Source organism: Leptonotus elevatus, chromosome 8 (genome assembly GCF_054856555.1).
Source record: "Leptonotus elevatus isolate MCC_2025b chromosome 8, RoL_Lele_1.0, whole genome shotgun sequence".
NCBI classification, from domain to species: Eukaryota; Metazoa; Chordata; class Actinopteri; order Syngnathiformes; family Syngnathidae; genus Leptonotus; species Leptonotus elevatus.
The window spans coordinates 5056705-5074587 of record NC_141246.1 but is presented as its reverse complement, the minus strand read 5'-3'; the positions used below and the strand labels follow the sequence as shown (position 1 = coordinate 5074587).

The following is a 17883-nucleotide window of genomic DNA, read 5'->3' as shown; positions in this document are numbered from 1 at the left end:
GTGCCGCCGGGCATCTGCCTTGTATGCCAGATGGCCAGTCCAGCCCTGGAGATGTGTATGCAAACCATTAAAAAGTCAATTTACTATCTTTTGAGTCCATTTAAAGCAGATCAGTAATACTTAAAAGTACTTTTAAGACTTTTGGAAAGTGTGAGCAAACAAGACAAGAAGACTTGCTAATATTTGATGTAAGCTTTACTTTCAAATCCTGTTACATTTAAATCCGGCATGTTGAACATAAAAAGAATACCAAAAAAAGAAAAAAAAAAGTACAAATGATCTATTTACCAATTATTGTCACAACCCTGTACAGCCTTAACCATGGAGTAATAATAATAATAATCATATAAAAAAAGCTTTGTACAGCATATACCAAAGCAGATGCAGTGGGTTGAACCCCCTCCCTCCCTCGCTCCCTCCCTCCCTCCCTCCTCCCCGTCATAAAAACGCCCCTAACCAAGAAAACAAGTGCTAAAATGCTAACTGAGGGACCAAGTGTTGAGAAGTCATGCTAACAGCAGGGGAGTGCAAAGTTTCCATACCAAAAAACATATGCAAGGCTCAAATAATTGCTTATTATTATTACTAAAGTTTGTTTTGGGGGGGGGCGGGGCTTGATTGAATTGCAACGAGCATCTAAAAAAAAAAAAGACACTGATAGCGACTTGGCAAAGAACAGGGAGACAACAAAACAAAACAGGACGTGACGGATTGCATCCTAACATCACGTCCCGCGGCTACGTACGTTTTGGTCGAAAACAATTCTCTCGTACAATCTGGCATCATTTAACGTAGAAAAGAAAACGATACAAAACAAGGGTTGAAAAAATGCATTTGTGTCATGGGCAACAAAAAGAAAAGAAAAAAAAAAAGGGTACAGAAAGAGTCCCTTTAAAAAGTAAGGGATTCAGGCTTTGAAGGCCACATGATGATTTTGTCCAGTAAAAAACATGTACATCCACATTTTAGGATATTTAGTAAGATATAAAAAAAGATCTTAACATTTTTCTTTAAGAAAAAAGCTTTTCTTTTGAAGTTAAAATGGTTTTCCTATTTTTGTAAAAAAGAAGAAAAAAAAGAGAATTTCTTCTATTTGTTTGAAAACGTTTTCAATTTTGAAAAACAAAAAACATTTCCTGACCTTGATATAATTTTTTTCAAGTTACCATTATTACAAAAAAACAATAAAAAAATACAAAATGTGGAGATACATACTTTCACTCAACAAACAACTTAACGAGTAAAGCTTTTGAAAAATCAAATCGAATTTGAAACGAAAAGCTGTGCCGCAACTGTTGTATTCCGAACACGTCCGTCGAGTCTCATCGTGACATAAAAGTGCAGCGCTGTGCAAAAGCAAAAAAACAAAAACAAAACGCTGATCACAAATTTAGCCTGGGGGCCCTTTGAGCTCCCAGGATGAGCTTCACCTCTTGACTCTCTAATTCCCACAATTTGCCTCCATTTAACGATAGTGCCTGCATGGGCGGAGCCTAATGGTGTCTTGATTGAGTTGTTTTTCCCAGCCAGCACTTTCGAAGGGTTTTAAGTGCTTTTTGCCTTAGACACGCTCATGAAATTAAGTGCAAAGTTGATCTTTTGAGGGGTGGGATCAAATTCAACTAATAGGGATGGGCATGATAGTCGATCAGAGATACTGACGGTGTTCCACAGGGCTCTGTACTCAGTCCACTCAACAAAAATCTCAAAAGTACTTGGTTGGAAGAAAAGAAGGGAATAGCAGGCTGGTCCTTGGTTTATGACTGTACTGATATGAGGTTGCAAATGTCACACAATTATTTTGTGTGTGCCTAAGAACATAAACACGGTGCAGAAGGCTCAGAATCAGTTGGCGCCATGTTTTCTGTTTATCAATAGATTTTCTTTATAGCCTATAAGTGTTTCTAATTTAAATATTTACTGTGATTTTAATAAGTGAATTTGCAACTATGTTAGCGTAGCATAGGTTTCCGACTTGTGTACAAATTTGGGTTACATTACAACTCGGTTGTAAAGCAAAGCCCTCCTGGATTTGTTGTTAAGGCAAAATGCTTGATTGTGATATCAGCTCAGGCCAACATCCACAATTATTAATTTCTGGCATGGCAACAGCTGAGTAACTTTCATCAAATGCCCATCCTATCGTGACTGTGTCTGCTGAAAGTTGAGGGATGATTGTTAGTAAAAACATATTTCATGATAAAGGCTCAGTAAAAAGAAACAATAAACAAAAACTTTTTTTTCCGTAAAAAAAAAAAAGTGGCAATTTTCTGTCTTTTTACCAGCACACAAGATGTCCCTGTTCACACTGTTTTTTTTTTTTTTACATCAACAAAAATACATTCATTCAAGTCATTTTGGAACATTTTTTTTTCTAGTTATTTAGCTTCTTTTTTTGTACACAAAAATTACAAAAAGCTTCAAAAAGCACCATTTGAATCGGCTCTGCGGCGACCGGCCGAGTTCCAGCCAGCCGCCTCCGCTAACCCGTTAGCACGGTATATAATCTTTTTGTCGTCGGGGATCGGGTGAGTGCAAAAATGATCTTCAATTGGGATGTTTTGTCAAATGTTTAGGTTTGATTCTCATAGCTTAGCAGTAAAATAAAAATAAAATAAGAAGTGACGTCAGGCAGCAGCTAAGCATAACATGGTTTGACCATCATACAAAAAGAAAATGACCAAAATGAAAAAGAAGGACAAAAAGGGGCTACAAAACTATGTACAAGATTGATAAATAAGTGCGTGGTTCGAGGCGTCTGCTTTGGAAACGAGCCTTTGTCCGTTTCATTGGTTCCGTCTGCGCCGAAAAAACCCGACCAAAAAGTCAACGTTAGCTTCCTAAGCTAGCTTTGAAACACAGAAGAGGCATGCTATCTCGATGCAGCTTGAAAACGAGCTAGAAAACGGTTAGCTTCCTGCGGCTAAGTGCTCGTCCAACGTAGCAGTCGTCAAATTCAATCAACTTAGGAGGGAAAAAAAAGCAGCTTTTGGATATAAATGTTTTTTTTTTTTTTTTTTTTAACCTGTTAGCATGTACAGCTCTGAGAAATGTTTCTGGTGGTCTGATTGAAAAAAACAAAACGAGTCAAACAGTCTCGGCCCTCTCCGTGAGTCCCAGGTAGGCCAGGAAGGAGTGTTTGTGTGAGGCGGGAGAGGGGGCGGCGGCAGGGAGGCGGGGCGAGGGGTGGAATGTGAACTTGTGGGTGAACAAGGTGGTGAGGGGGATCAGGTGCGCCCGCTGGCAGTTCCTGTACGGCTCCGCGTCGTCGCTACTGTGGGGGCGGGCCAGACGGGGGCCGCCGCCCAGCGTGCGGGTCATGGCGACGGAGCGCAGCGCCCGGGACGCGGCCAGTCGGCCCGGCGTCTCCCGCCCTGCCCCGCCGCCACCCGCCTCCTCCTCCGCCGCCATTGCCGCCGCCGTCGTCGCCTGGGCCCGGGGTGCGGGCGGCGCGTGTTTGAGCCTCTTGTGCAGGTTGAGGTTGTCCTTGCGCTTGCAGCGGTACGGGCAGCGGTCGCAGTGGAAGGGCCGCTCGCCCGTGTGCACGCGCACGTGCTCGATGAGCTTGTTGGCCGTCTTGGACAGGTAGCCGCAGCGCTCGCAGCGGTAGTGGTTGCCCAGGCGGTGGGCGCGCGCGTGGGCCTCCAGGGAGGGGCGGTCGGGCCACAGTCCCTGGCAGATGCGGCAGCGGTGCTCCGTCTGGAGGTGCGTCTTCAGGTGGCACTCCATGGCCGCCGGACGACTGCTGGAGTAGATGCAGAAGGGGCACCTGCAAAGGGGGCGGGGTCGGGAGAGGACAGGAGATAGAGTTGAAGGCGGCGGGGCCGGCGCGGACGCGGCCGGATGTTGATCGTGATGGACGGGAGGGGGCGCGGGTGAGGAATGGAGCGGCACTTACATTTTTAAATAGCACCTTTCATCTGCTCTGGGCCCCAAAGCGCCTCACAAACCCTGCAGAACAGAATCACAGGGTTTTTCCTGCATATGAAATTTGGAGGCGGCCGCCTGCGTCTAATTTCAGGCTTGAAAACCTCTGACATCAAGACAACTGATACTTGACCAGCCTCATGATAATTTGGCTGCCGTCTTTTTGTTTGTGGTGTGACGCCACAGCGACGCTGGATCACTAACAGGTGGGAGTTGCTCCTCAAAACTCAAGACAACGGAGAGGAAGATGAGGAAGATTGACGGAGATGAAGGTAAAAATAAAAAATGTAAAAAAAGGACAATGAAGAGGAAAATAATTGATGTGGATGACAGATTTTTTTCTTTCCTAATACAAATACGCCGGACAATCTTCTCAAAATAAATCTTAATAGAAAGATGATTTAAAACAAGTGTTTTGAGTTGTGAGCGTTGTCGTGTAACAAATTAAACTCATATCTCAAGGCACCACTTCAATAATACACAGAAATGTTCGGAATTAGAGTCATGAGTCACAAAAAAAAAATACTGTGATGAGTGCTATAATCCCGTGGGCTCCCCCTACTGGTGTAAAGCATTATCGCACCACTGTTAATAGCAATATTAGCATCGATGCTAACTTCTAGCTTCTTTCAGTCAGTGCCACCACGTGAGTCGAAAGGGTTCATTTCCGATTTTTGGGGGGATTTTCGCCGACATTACACAAATCCGTGTAAACGTTCCCTCAATGACACCATGTACAGTATGTATACGTGTGTGACGGGTGAGGGAGGATGGGCGGAGCTTAGGAAAGGTGTGACTGTACTTGCTTTCCTTACTTGAGTCCTCCGGTAGGGACGCTGTGACATTTCTTGTGCTCCAGCAGCTGCTCGGGCGTCTTGAGGAACTTGTGACAAACGTCGCACTCGAACATGCGCGTGATCAGGTGGATCTGCAGGTGGCGTTCGTACATGCTGCGCGTCTTGCACACAAACGTGCAGAAGACGCACTCGAAGCCTGGCCAGAGGGATGGAAACGTTGGTGGTCGTTCATTTGGACAGACACTCATCAATAATAATAATAAGGATTATTATTATTTTTAATCATTAATTAAAACAAATAAAAAAATATATAAAATATATATTAAATTACATTAAAAAAACTAATATAAAAATAAATAGATTAAAATCAATAATCTGGTCTTTTTATTTATTTATTTTTTACGGTTTCGTGAAGAATTGAAGCTGCTGCGATTTGAAAATTGCATTCTACAACATTGAGAAGTTTGAATTCCAGTAATTGTTCATCTATAATTTTTTAATAAAGACAAATATAGCACTATATTGTATAAAACAATGGACAATGAAAAGAACGTAAAAAAAAAGCGCGCCACCTTCAACTTTGAGGACTTACAGTACCCTTAGAGATTCTTTATTTTTTATTTTTACTTCCCTTTGAGTGGACTGTAATTGGTTAAGGTTCTTACTATACAACAATAAGGAAATATTATTCACCAGACTTGTTTTAGCTGGACAACATGGCGCGCAATTAAAAAATGACAGACTTATGTACAAATCATGGTAACATTGCCACTGCAGGAAGTGAATTTTGTTGTAAAATGAGGACCCCCTGTGAATAGATACTGTCGGTGTTCCACAAGGCTCTGTACTAGGTCCACGCAACATTAATGTCAAAATTACTCAGCGTTCCATTAGGAAAGATAGATTCAGTGGGTCCTCTGTTTTAGAATGTCCCAACATTTAAGGTTATGAGGTCATGGAAACCTCAGGTTGTGCTGTATTATTTTATTGTTTTGCACTCGATTTCATTCAGACTTTTGGAAGTACGAAAATGTTTCCCTATGTTCCACAATATTCCCAAGTCGAGGCACGCCTGTATTTACATTTCAATCCTTTTACCTTTATCGGATTTGTCCTCCGTTCCCGAGCCCGAGTGGCTCCCGGAGCTGGATTGGCTGCCTGCCAAGGAGGGCGGGGCCAGCAGGCTTTTGAGTTCTTCGCCACTGCCGTGCGTGAAGTCGCCGCCTTCCGAGCTGTTGAGCGAGTCGCTGAGCGCCGAGAGGGACGACGACGTGCTCTTGGTCTCGCTCAGAGGACTCCTCGAGTTCAGGCCTGGAATGTTACGAGACGAGAAGATGACAAAGGTCAACAGATACATGCAAGTTTCTCTTTGTTTTGTTTTGTTTTGTTTTAATAACCTACATTTGACACATGACTTCTTTTTTTTTTTAAGCCAACTTGGCTATAAACCTGTTTTAATTAACCAAGTTTAACTTCACTGTAGGGTTATTATAGTTTTGGAATTTGTATTATAGTATTAGTATTAATTTAATTTAATTAATTAGTTTTCAGGGCGGCTCTGTGAGTTTTTGTTAGTTTTAGTCATTTAAAAAATGCTTTGTTTTTGCTTTTTTGTTTTAAAAATGTTGCGTATTACTTGTGTGCAATATTTAATAAGCACCATGGCAAAATGAAAAAAGCAACGCAATTCTTACCTAGCGTTGAGTTTTGGCTGAATTAAATGAAAAAAGCAAGTAAGGCGAGCCATTGGAGCCAAAAGTCAAACACGACAAAAATTGTCGTCAAAAAGCGACGTCATCGCTGAAGCTGCTTTTCTATTGGCTGCTGCTCGATGACATCACTTTTGTCCTTATTCCGGTTAATATTGAAATAAATATACTTAAATCACATTTAAAATCAACCCCAAAGGCTCATGTATTAAACTAATTACCAAAGACGGAAGTTAAAGACATTGTCACTATAATTATAGTTAGTTTTGTAAATGTAAAATGTAGTTTCAAAAATGTAAAAAGCATTTTCGTTTTTATTTTATTTCGTTAACGATTTTTTTTTTAATTTTAGTTTCAGTCAACTAAAACAACCTTCACTGTTGTAACTTTGTTTTATTCAACCAAGTCTGACATTGCCTGGCTCGCCAACAGACGTTTCCCAGTGAGCTATTTTAAGCCGGCCACTTTGCGAGCCGCGTAAGATTTGCAAAAAGCGGGTACCTGCGTGTCCGGTGCTTATGTGGCTCTTCATGTCGCTCTCCTCCATGCACACAAAGTCGCAGACGCTGCAGCACAGCGAGAACATCCACTGCTCCTTGTCCACATGGAGCGACATGTGGCCCACGAACTGGGCGTTGAGCTCCGTCTGGAAGCCGCAAACATGGCAGCTGCAAGAGAGAAAAAAAGCGAGTGAGACGCTACGTGTCGAGCAAGTGGCGCAGCTTGGCTTCCTTTGAGAGCTTTGATGCAGATTAGTCCAGTGATGGATTCATTAGATCCGCCAAAAGCAATGGGAAGTCATTCCACTTGAAAAACGGGGCGTCGCGACGCCTTGTCTTTATATTCAGCTAAGCTAATGTCTCTTGGCCACAGAATAGTGAGCATAATGTGAATCGGCGATGATTAAACTGCTTTGGTAATGACAAATCAAGGACATTATTAATTGGTTTACAGCCAGAACACAAAGATCTTTTCTATTAATATTTTATTTTTTTGGGCTAAATCCTGCACATTGACGAAACTGAGGAATTTTATTCATATTGTATTTATTAATTATCATTTCATTATGTATTCATTACCTGAATTATAGGGAAGAACTTTTTTGCATGTATATATATATATATATATAAATAAACTGATTTTTTTTTTTATTAATTAAAAAGCCGCATGTGGAGGAAATATATATATTTCTATTTAGCTTGCAATAATGATTACATTTTAATGTTTATATTATAATCATTGAATTTTATTTATTTCATTCACTACTTATTTGGTGCCAGAATTTAAGATGGAACTGGAGAAATGTTATGTGTTAAAAAATATCTATATTCGTTATATTATAGATTACATATAGTTTTATTTCATTTGTATTTAATACATTTTTACCCAGAACTGGAGATTCCTTTTAAATTATCAATACTTTAACTATATTTTAATAGATGTATTAATTACTTGGTATTACACTTATATTTTAATTTTGTTTGTTTTATTAATTATTTCATTCAGTCAATTACATATAATGCTGTACTACTGCTACACTTCTCTTCTAAAAAAAAATACTTAAATGTAAACAACCAGATTAGAAACTCTAAAGTTGAATAAATTGGACGGACAAAATCTTCAGCAAATCTCACGAGATTGTCGTTTCTTTTTGGCTTTTTTTGCGTTTTGTATTTCAATGACACGAAAACGTACACTTGATCGTCCGTAAAAATAGTAAGGGATCATCATTTCTGATCACCTGTAGTAGTAGGCGCAGTTCTTGCGCTCGGCGCCGTCCGTCGCGGCGGCGACGGCGCTGACGATCTGCTCGGCGTCCGTGTTGACCAGCTTGACGGAGTGGATGGTCAGGTGCTGATTGAGGTTGGCCCTGCACTTGGCGGCGTAGGGGCACAGGTGACATTTGTACTTCCTTTCCTCTGCCACAAAAAAAAACAACAAAAACAAAAACACACACACACGCAAACATCAACTCAGATTAGTCACACTCGAGAGCGAGTTTACATCTCATTACTTAGCCCTGCCTCACCTTCACTAAACCTGCTGTCAATTTCATCCGAAGAGGCCGGGAAAAATGTTCACGAGCATGAACATAATCGAACCTTGTTTTTGCAGAGCTGTAGACAGGATCGGGTGTTTTCACTTGTACGACTGTATCGCTGGTATAATTTCTTTGTCACATGTCTCGTCTATTTTGTTTCAATATATCAACATAACAACACATCATTGCTGTGTCGAAACACACACACACACACACACACACTTCATTTGCCCAAAGGACACAAAGCCAGGCAACCTTTATGTCGCCGGGGAGACCAAGAAGACCACCATGGTGACATATGCCCCAGCTTCTGCTCTCTGCGGTGCGGCCAAGCTGTTCGCAGCCAACACGCTCAGATGGCGTGTGTGCGCGCGCGCGAGCATGTCCAATTGTGTCGGGGTGTGGGGGGGGGGGGGGGGGGCATCTACACGAGTCTCAATTTGTGCGCTCTTTGATTAGGAGCGCTATGCCATCCCCAGCCCACAACGACTCACTGCACTGCACCGCCCCGCCCCCTCCTGAGGAGGACGCGTCCCACGCATCTCAAAAGCGGGATGAGAAGAAGCAACGACAGAGAGGATCCATGAAGGATGTGGGCTGGGGGCATTCAAATGGGGTCTTCAGATGGGGAACTTTTCCCGGTGAGACTAATCATGGTTGTAATCTCTTTAAAAGGAGTCAACCTCGTTTACCAAAATTCATACCTCGGAAGCCACATGATTAGTTAGCGCAACAACGTTAGCGATAGCAGCTACAGATAAAATAGGTGTCCGCTATGCTGGAAAATCAGTGTGGTGAAAGAAATAAAATAAAAATAAAATAGTAAAAGCACATTTGTTTATTTTGGGAGGAGAAGAAGAAAAAAAATAGTTCAGTTTACCACTTATTAATCATGTGCAATCGATGTACATGTTTGAATAAAGCAAATCCAAAGGATTAACATTTTTGTGTTTCGGTTGCACATGATCAATGTGCTAAACTGACATAATCTCCCCATGTTGTTATCAAATATAATCAAAATGATATATGTTCAACACATATTCATATGCAACCTGTGCACATGTTCAAATTAAGTAAATGCAAACGCAATTGTCATAATTAAGCCCGTTTGGATGGTGGTTATGAGCCATCGGCACGACGACTGAGTCAGAACTGGTACTGGCCGCTTATATTCATGATATAATTCAATATGTTTCAATGGTTGTTTCATATTTAGCATCCTTGTGCTATTGATTTATGATTCTAATACACATCAAGTTTTCGAAAAGCCCCTCTGTGAGTAGTTTCAAGATACTATTGTTGAAAAAATAAACAGACCTTTAACCCTTTCACGGATCGTGGTTACGACAGTGGACAGCTGTTGAAACGTTGTTCTCTCTTATATAAATTCATCGTTTTGCCACAGTTGGCCATTAGCCACTCCAGTGGACAGTATTGTGCTAGTGTCTTGACATTTAGTCAATGTTTGTAAGTGCAAAAAAAAAAAAAGGCTGACAACAAGATGGCCGACAGAAGTTCAGATGTAAAGTGCAAGTAAGGAATAAGTGTCTATTGCTTCTATTCCAGGATGTCCTTGCAAGTAAAAAATATATTAGGACATCAAGCAACAACTAAAGAGTAATATAATTGTTAAAATATCCAAGTATTGATTTTGTAATTTGAGGAAATGGCGATTGATCATGAGTCCACTAAATTGGACGTTGGACTTAGCTGTATTGTGACTACAACTTAGTGTTGCTGTAACTTTGTTGCTTTTGAAAATACTTCATCTGCAGTAATTAATTTTTATTTTTTTTGCTTTAAAACATTTAATTTGTATTAAAGCAATATTTTATGGATTTTAGTTCTCATATTAAGAGTAAGGATCCTGGTCCTTATGTTTTTTAGTGGTCTGGTGCAGAACATGCTAGCAAAACCTACAAAATAGTCGACTATATACCACCTGACTCAAGTGGGGATGATGACAGCGGCAGTGATGAAGGGTTGCCAGAAAAAAAGACAAATGGGTAAATGTTTTGCAATACATGTCGTAGTTTTGAATTATGCTAAATGTTAGCACAATGTTAAAAACCAAACAGACATTTTCGATAGTGTTTACAATTATTTTTTTGTTATTTATTCTTTTCTTACAAACATATTTCAGTTGCTCAAATGTACATTACCCCCCCAAATGTAAGTAAAAAAAAAAAATAATAAAAAATATATATATATATATATATATATATATATAAATAAACGGTTGAGAAAAAAAACCCTGATGTAGGTTATTATAATTTGTGCATGAAAGAGTTAAGATTACATGTAAAAATTCAAAGTTAAATACAACTGAACTGTTCTTTGGCAATGATTATTTTGCACACCACTAGGAGGTAGCTTGCCTAACACAAGTGGTGCATGTATCACCCTTTGCCAATCACTGCTTTGGGTACACGTACCTAACTCTATCCAATTATGTAATACTGATAACCGTGACTATTTTGGTCACAATTATGGTGAGGTGCAATGTTCTCATTTCTGGCGTGGTTGTTACCTGTGTGTAGTGCCAGGTGGCGCGATAGCGTCTGCTGCCTTCCAAATACTTTCCCACAGACGGGACACGGGTAGAGCTGCTCGTTGAGCCGCCACTGGGCGATGCCATTACCTGGTTGGCCTTCTTCCTTTTCGGAATCTACAACACACACACACGCACGCACGCACACGCACAAGTTGAGTCATGTTGACCCCCGTGAACGTTTTTTTGGTGTAGCCTTGACGTTAGCAGCGTCTGGACAGGGATTCCCAAACTGCAGGGAGTAAAAAGGCAGTCTGGTATTTTCCCAGACCTTCTAATGAGTCTAAGCCAATCAAGGCCTCGCAGGTGAGAAGAGAGGCACGGCCCGGTCACGTCAGGCTTTAACAAGCCGGCCAAACTTGGGAGGCGGCCACCTGACAAACAGCAAGTCCGATTAAGCCAATTAGGTCGCTCTGCAGGGTTTCAAGAGGGCGATTGTCTAATTAGTTCCATTTAACAGAGACGGACACAGGCAAGAGAAACAGGATTGTGGCTAACCACCCCAAGACTTAACGAGACAACGTTAAAGCCACACGCAGTTTGGTCTGATTTGTGTTTCCGCTGCAGTGTGTTGCTACATACAGTAAATAATGGTAAACAATAAATCTGTTTCATGTAGCACTTAGCTTAGTTATTGTATTGTCGGCTTAAATGTTTCTATTTTTTTCCTAGTATTTGTGTATTTTTCATCTGATATTCCTCTATTTTTTTCCTAAATAAATATTGTCACGTAATATTTTGTCCTAAAATGCGTATTTGTATCTGATCTGATTTATGTATTGTTTTTTATTTATTTTTATGTATGTATTTTCATGTAGTTTTTTTGAATTATTTTTTGTTTTTAGTTGTGTCATAATTTTGTACTTTTAGTCTTTTATATTTTTTCTGGTATTTATTCTTCATCTAATCTTTTTTGGCATTTTGTTGTTGATGTTAATAAATGTATTTACTGTATATATATATATATATATATATGGTTTTTTTATATTACAGTCTAATATTTAATATTTTGGGCGGCGTGTTTTATTATTGTAAAACATTTTTTCATGCATTTTTTCACCTTTTATAATGTTGAATATTTAAATACAACATATTCAAAAACAATTATAATTATTTTCCCTCATATTTGTGTGTTTTTCAACAATTTGTTTAAAACTTTTTATATTTGTGTATTTTTTTTCTCCACTGATGCTAACAGGAAAATACTCAAGATACAATGCAACATTTTACAATAAAAAGTGTCTAAAAATACGAGTCAAAGACAAGCGGAACGAGGAAGCGCGGGTGTGGATTTGTTCACACGGAGAGCAGATAACGACTTAAAAGAGGAGTGGAGTTAAAGGGAGCAGCAGCGGTTCAAACGCACAAGGGAAAAATGTGTGCGCGTGTGTGCGGTGGGGGTGCGGAATTAACTTTCAGGCCACTCTTTGACACCCAGGAGCCAATCAGATTTCCATTAACTGGCAGAGGGACAGGTAAAGCTGGCACAGGCTAATTAACCTCTGGACTGCCGGCTGCCACAGTAAAGGAGACTGGGGGGACGCCCCGGGCAAGGGGGGCATGGAGCCCAAAGGTTCGTTTGAGATCTAAGCCGGGAGCTGGAGGTTGACACAATGTAGTTAATTGAGATGTGGGTGGAAAATGCCTTTGTCTTTTCCTGTGTTTTTCACTACTAAAAGGAGTATATGCATGTGTGCGCGCGTTACCGTGGAAAGGCGGCCGGGTGGAGGAGCTGGCCTCTGCGGGGGAGGAGCTTTTGGAACGCGAGTTGAAGGGTGATTGTCGAAAGCACTCGTCCAAGAACGGACTGGAAAAGATGTAGAGGAAACCAAAGCCATGTTGACAACAAGCACATTTTTTTCTGTTTTATGGTCTTTGTTGTCATCGACTCACCTGTTAATCCCCACCATGTTGCCATCCTTGTGGTTGTTGGCTTTGCTCACTTTTTCTGGAAAACAAAAATAAAACATTTGTGGCTACTTCGGGGGCAGTTTTAAGACATACAGACGGATGTAGACCTCTCAGCTCCTCGCAGAGGATCAAGAATGTATGACTGGATACGGTTGAGGACGTAAATACATTGTTTGTTTTTAGATGACATTCCCCTTATGTATTTATGCACCCATTATGCATGTTGTGCAACTCTTTGTGTTTTAAATATCCATTGCTTCTAAAATCGCAAGTATTGATGCTAGCTGTTATCATGTCTTTGTTTTTTTTTCCATTGTTTGTTATATTTTCAAGCTGTAAACCACAACTCAAGCCCAAACTGACAATAAATATTCGGAATCTGAATTTGAATCTGAACTCTCACATGCAGACGAACCACCAACCGGCCACGGCTCCCTCTATAGGCCATGCTTCTTCAAGGCACTATTATTTATTTAAATTCTTTTCAATTTATGTCAAAAGCTCATTACAACGCTTCTCTTTGTGCCGTGACGCAACCAAACAACATCTCTGGCCTTACCTGATTTCCATTTGTCAGAGGTTCTTAACATGCTAATTCAAACAGGACAGAAAACATCCTGCCGACAGCCAAGAAAGAGAAGAAGAAGCCACACGTGCGACTTTCAAGGAGACGAAGAGCATCTCCAAAGCGGCCCGCCGTTCTCGGCGACCTTGCCACCGACGCATCTCTGAGGTCTTACCGCTGCGGCGGGTAATTCATATTGATTGCTCATTGTGTGAGAGCCTTGCATCGAGACCCCCCCGCACCCCAACCACCACCCACCCTGCACCATTTCCCTTCGCATCCAGATCCTCCTTTGTGACAGTCGTCGCAGCTTGCCAGGCCGCCGGAGATGCCCCGGCCTCCCTAGGTGGCACCCCCAACCCTTACTGCTAACCGTCCCCCTCCCATTTTGTGACACCACTTGCCAAGGACAGAGGTCTCTTTTCTACGTTGCCATGGCGATGCGGCACAGGAGAAATGTAAAGGCGGTATGGAGGGAGGGCGGCGGATGGGGACGTGTGCTCAGCCAAGTGTGCTTGAGCCGGCATGTCTGAAAACGAGTCAAGGGAGACAGAATGAGAGAAGGAGAAGGAGGGGACATTTGTACAGTCCCGGGGCGGGGGGTGGGTGGGTGTGGGTGGTGTGTAAAGCTGGGTTATGTACGCAATGCTACGTGCTAGACCCGTGTGTGACTCGTGTGGAACGGGGTCCACCCTCATGGAGAAATACAAACAAGTGGCCCAACACAGTCAATGTCAGCCGCATTGGCCATTTGTGATATTTTACAGTCGAAGGTGTGTTTCACGACGCGACTTGGGGATGGCAACGGAGTGTTGGGAACAACGGCGATTAGGTAACTGTTCTTTTTTCCTAAACGGACTAATCTAACTCATTATTCTCCCCATATTTGAAACGCCGTTATCGTTATTGTATGTGAAATGCGTTGCGCTACAATTTATTTATTAGTTTCAAGGCTCGAAGTAATCTTACAGTAGGTTCCGTGTAAGTCCATTCATGAAAATGTCTGCGCAGAGTTGGAGGCACTGTTTTTGTCGTATCTCGCCACAATAAAGGTGTCCTGACAGCTGGAATGCGTAGCGACTTTTATTTTGGAGGTACCACGGGAAGCGGGTCACGACGTGGCTTCCTTCACAATGAACATGATGTTAGCATTTTAGCAAGTCCACGTCCCTTGCCTAGAGCCCATTCGGGCTTTTGTCAACTTTGACAAGACTGATCAAAATAACAGTAGAGATCTGCCGAAAAACCATGAGGAGCGATTAGTGGACAATTCTGTTCCACCAAGAACCATTACGGGACATTGCAACTCAAGAAGCACTAGGACAGCGATAAAGATAAGTCACATAGCGACACACGCCTCGTGTAATTATTAGCGCCAACAATTGTATTTCTCTTAACCGTCTGTGCTACGACTGTCCACAAATTACATATATATATATATATATATATATAAATTACATATATAGGTGATATATGTGCCACAAATCAACATAGATCCAGTATTTATTTTATTATTATTATTATTATGATTGCTGTAGTAAATGGCAGTGGTAGAACATACAGTATATGGTATCTGTCATTATGGAGTGAGGAATTTGTGTGGCATAAATATTCACAAAAATAAATAAAAACACCCTACATAGCCTGGACATTATTTGAATTCCTTGAATAAAAAAAAATAAAAAAAGTAAAAATAATATATATATATATATAAAAAAAAAAGTACAATCCTAATTTATTTATATGGAAAAAAAAATTAAGTAGTGAAAATAGTTACTTTGTCTGGTATCAAGTTACTTCAATTACTAACAGTTACTTTTGTTAGCAAGTAATGAGTAACTATAACTAATTACTTTTTTAAAGTCACGTTCCCAACACTGGTGTGGTGACTTGATGCGCAACTTCTTCAAGATTCATGCGTATTTAAGCCTCAATGTCAGCCATGTGGTCACTCGTGATATGTCGCGTCCTTGACTTTACAACGGCACTGCCAGAAGATGGAAATGGACGGTTTTACATCCCGCACACACACATACACACGTGCAAACACATCTGACGTCCTTGCTCTTGCTCGAGGGGTCGGACAAACGCGTTCAAAACACACCTGACAATTTGAAGAGGAGCTCGGAGGCCATTTTGACCGAGATGTCCTGGGAGAAGAGGTCCTTCTGGGGGCGCGACAGAGGCTCCAGGGCCTGCCCCGTCTTCTCGCGCGCACCTAAAGTGCCGAAAGCCAACAGGTAAGGAGGAGGAGCAGGTGTGGGGACGGGCGGCGAGACTTGGGCGGGGGCCGGGTCCACCTCCATGGGCTCTGCTTTTACTTTCACCCTCTGGAAGAGGCCGCCTTTGTTGTTCTCTGTGCGGAAAGGAGACATTTCTTAGTTAGGCTTTAAGCACAAAACAGTTTGTGTTCAAATATCTGTTCCGTTCCGTCTTCAATTCCGCTTATCCGGGGTCGGGTCGCGGGGGAAGCAGCTTTAGCAGGGAAGCCCAGACTTCCCTCTCCCTAGCCACTTCAGCCAGCTCCTCCGATGGGATCCCAAGGCGTTCCCAAGCCAGCCGTGAGACGTAGTCTCTCCAGCGTGTCCTGGGTCGTCCCCGGGGCCTCCTGCCGGTAGGACATGCCCGGAACACTTCCCCAGGGAGGCGCCCAGGAGGCATCCGAACCAGATGCCCCAGCCACCTCAACTGGGGCATCTGTTCAAATATCCGCTGCTTCTAAAACCGCAACTACCGATGCTAAACGTTAGCATGTCAATGGCGTTGTGCAATGTTTGTTAGCATTAAGCTAAGCTGCCATTTTCATAAGGCAAAGCTATCTTTAAAAAAATAATAAAAATACAGACTGTGTAATGCAAAAACTAGTAGCCGATTTTCAAGAAAACGTCTTTTGAATGTCTACTGTACTGCAATCAAATAAATATCAACTGTAGCGACTGATGCTCTGTTTCATCAAGACACAGACGCAAACAGCTTTTCAATAGACGTCTGCTGCAGTTAATGATGAACGTGCATCGAAGAAAAACAGCTTTCGAATAGCTGCCCACTGATTATCTTCGACCTATAGTTAAGTAACATCTGCATTAAGAATAAAACGCCACCTTGCATGCCAGTTGCCTTTAAATAGTTTCAAGTCCCTACCGACTCATATATAACCTCGGCGAGCGAGGAGTCAGTCGGTGGGGACATTCCTAACAGATGCCACTTCTCGCTTAACTATTTTTAGCGCGGCTGCTTCATGTCACCTTTTCAACCGGACTCGCCCAGTGAGTCAACAACAGCGTTTGCGCTCAGTGAAGCCAAACCGTGGCTATCATAAACATTTTCACGTGAAACGTTTTGCTATTTCGCTTCGGTGGACCCCCCGGCACCTCGGACCCCACCCCTTCGCATCAGGCGGCGGCGGCATGACCTCGCGGTGCCCTCTCGCCCCAATAAACGCACAGCGCCACGCTAAACGGCTAAGCCCGGCTGTTTGGACTGCTCTCCTTGGATTTCCTTCTTTTTAAGCTCTAATTCTGCTCATTCACCCTCTGGAAATTCTCATGCAGGCGCGCAGGTTTGATGCGTTTCTGTTGATATGATTGACAAGAGAGAAAAGCTCAACGCACACATATTTATCAAAGGAATATCGACGATGAATCACACTCTTGTTACGCAGGAGTAATAATATGTGAATATGGCGATGATCATTTGGTTCAAGGCCAAAAAAGCTTCTGCACATTTCACAGCAATTAATTTTGATGGGCTAAATTGGATTTGGTGGCAAACAGATTACAACAGTTAAAAGTGTTAATGAATACACGCCGCGCTTTTTAATTACGTCCCCTTTTGCTGGTTTTGAGGTATGCATAGCAGGTCTTCACATTTTTATTTTCCAGCAGGATTGGGTACAAAACTGAACGTCCTTGGTCAACAGACTTATAGTACTTTAAGTGGAATTTTGTAGAAAAACGAGTGTCCTTTGTCAATAGATATGTATTTTTGCAAAAGTGGAAAGTAACTGTCGATAGAGTAAACTCGTTTTTGGACCAGAAAGTGCAAATTATCTGTCAAAGTACAAAATGTCAATTGGCTTAAATACATTACTTTTTGTACTAAATGCTATTACCATTGCAAGATGTCTATTGCCTTTCAGATATTACTTTTTGTAATACCAAAACAGAAATTGTTGGTTGACTGTACATTTCCATCTTTGTTTTTTTTTTTTGTTTTGTTTTGTTTTTTAATCGGTAATGCCTATGAATTTCCAATTGTTTCAAAGAAAATGGTTATTTTTGGTTAAAAGGGGACAAAAAAGGAACCACTGACTTGTAAAAGTTTCCTGGTCAGTAATGATATATTTCTGCAAACTCTCTCAACTGCAAACTTAGGAAACAATT

The 17883-nt window shown here is 41.6% G+C and overlaps 1 protein-coding gene across 2 annotated transcripts in view; it reads right to left on the bottom strand.

Moving 5' to 3' along the window:
- Nucleotides 1–440: 440 nt before the first annotated feature.
- Nucleotides 441–17883, bottom strand: part of znf827 (zinc finger protein 827) — a 66101-nt gene continuing 48658 nt past the window's right edge. The window contains exons 6-15 of one of the 2 annotated variants that reach the window (XM_086082408.1): nucleotides 15606–15857; nucleotides 12919–12973; nucleotides 12732–12832; nucleotides 11005–11142; nucleotides 8175–8352; nucleotides 6935–7101; nucleotides 5823–6035; nucleotides 4743–4920; nucleotides 3899–3951; nucleotides 3624–3769 (exon numbers count right to left, since the gene is read on the bottom strand). In XM_086082408.1, the coding sequence (XP_085938534.1) occupies nucleotides 3903–3951; nucleotides 4743–4920; nucleotides 5823–6035; nucleotides 6935–7101; nucleotides 8175–8352; nucleotides 11005–11142; nucleotides 12732–12832; nucleotides 12919–12973; nucleotides 15606–15857 (1331 nt within the window). In that variant the 3' untranslated portion in view covers nucleotides 3624–3769; nucleotides 3899–3902. Of the gene's footprint in view, nucleotides 3770–3898; nucleotides 3952–4742; nucleotides 4921–5822; nucleotides 6036–6934; nucleotides 7102–8174; nucleotides 8353–11004; nucleotides 11143–12731; nucleotides 12833–12918; nucleotides 12974–15605; nucleotides 15858–17883 lie in introns of both variants that reach the window. The other variant, XM_086082407.1, reaches the window with a different exon arrangement.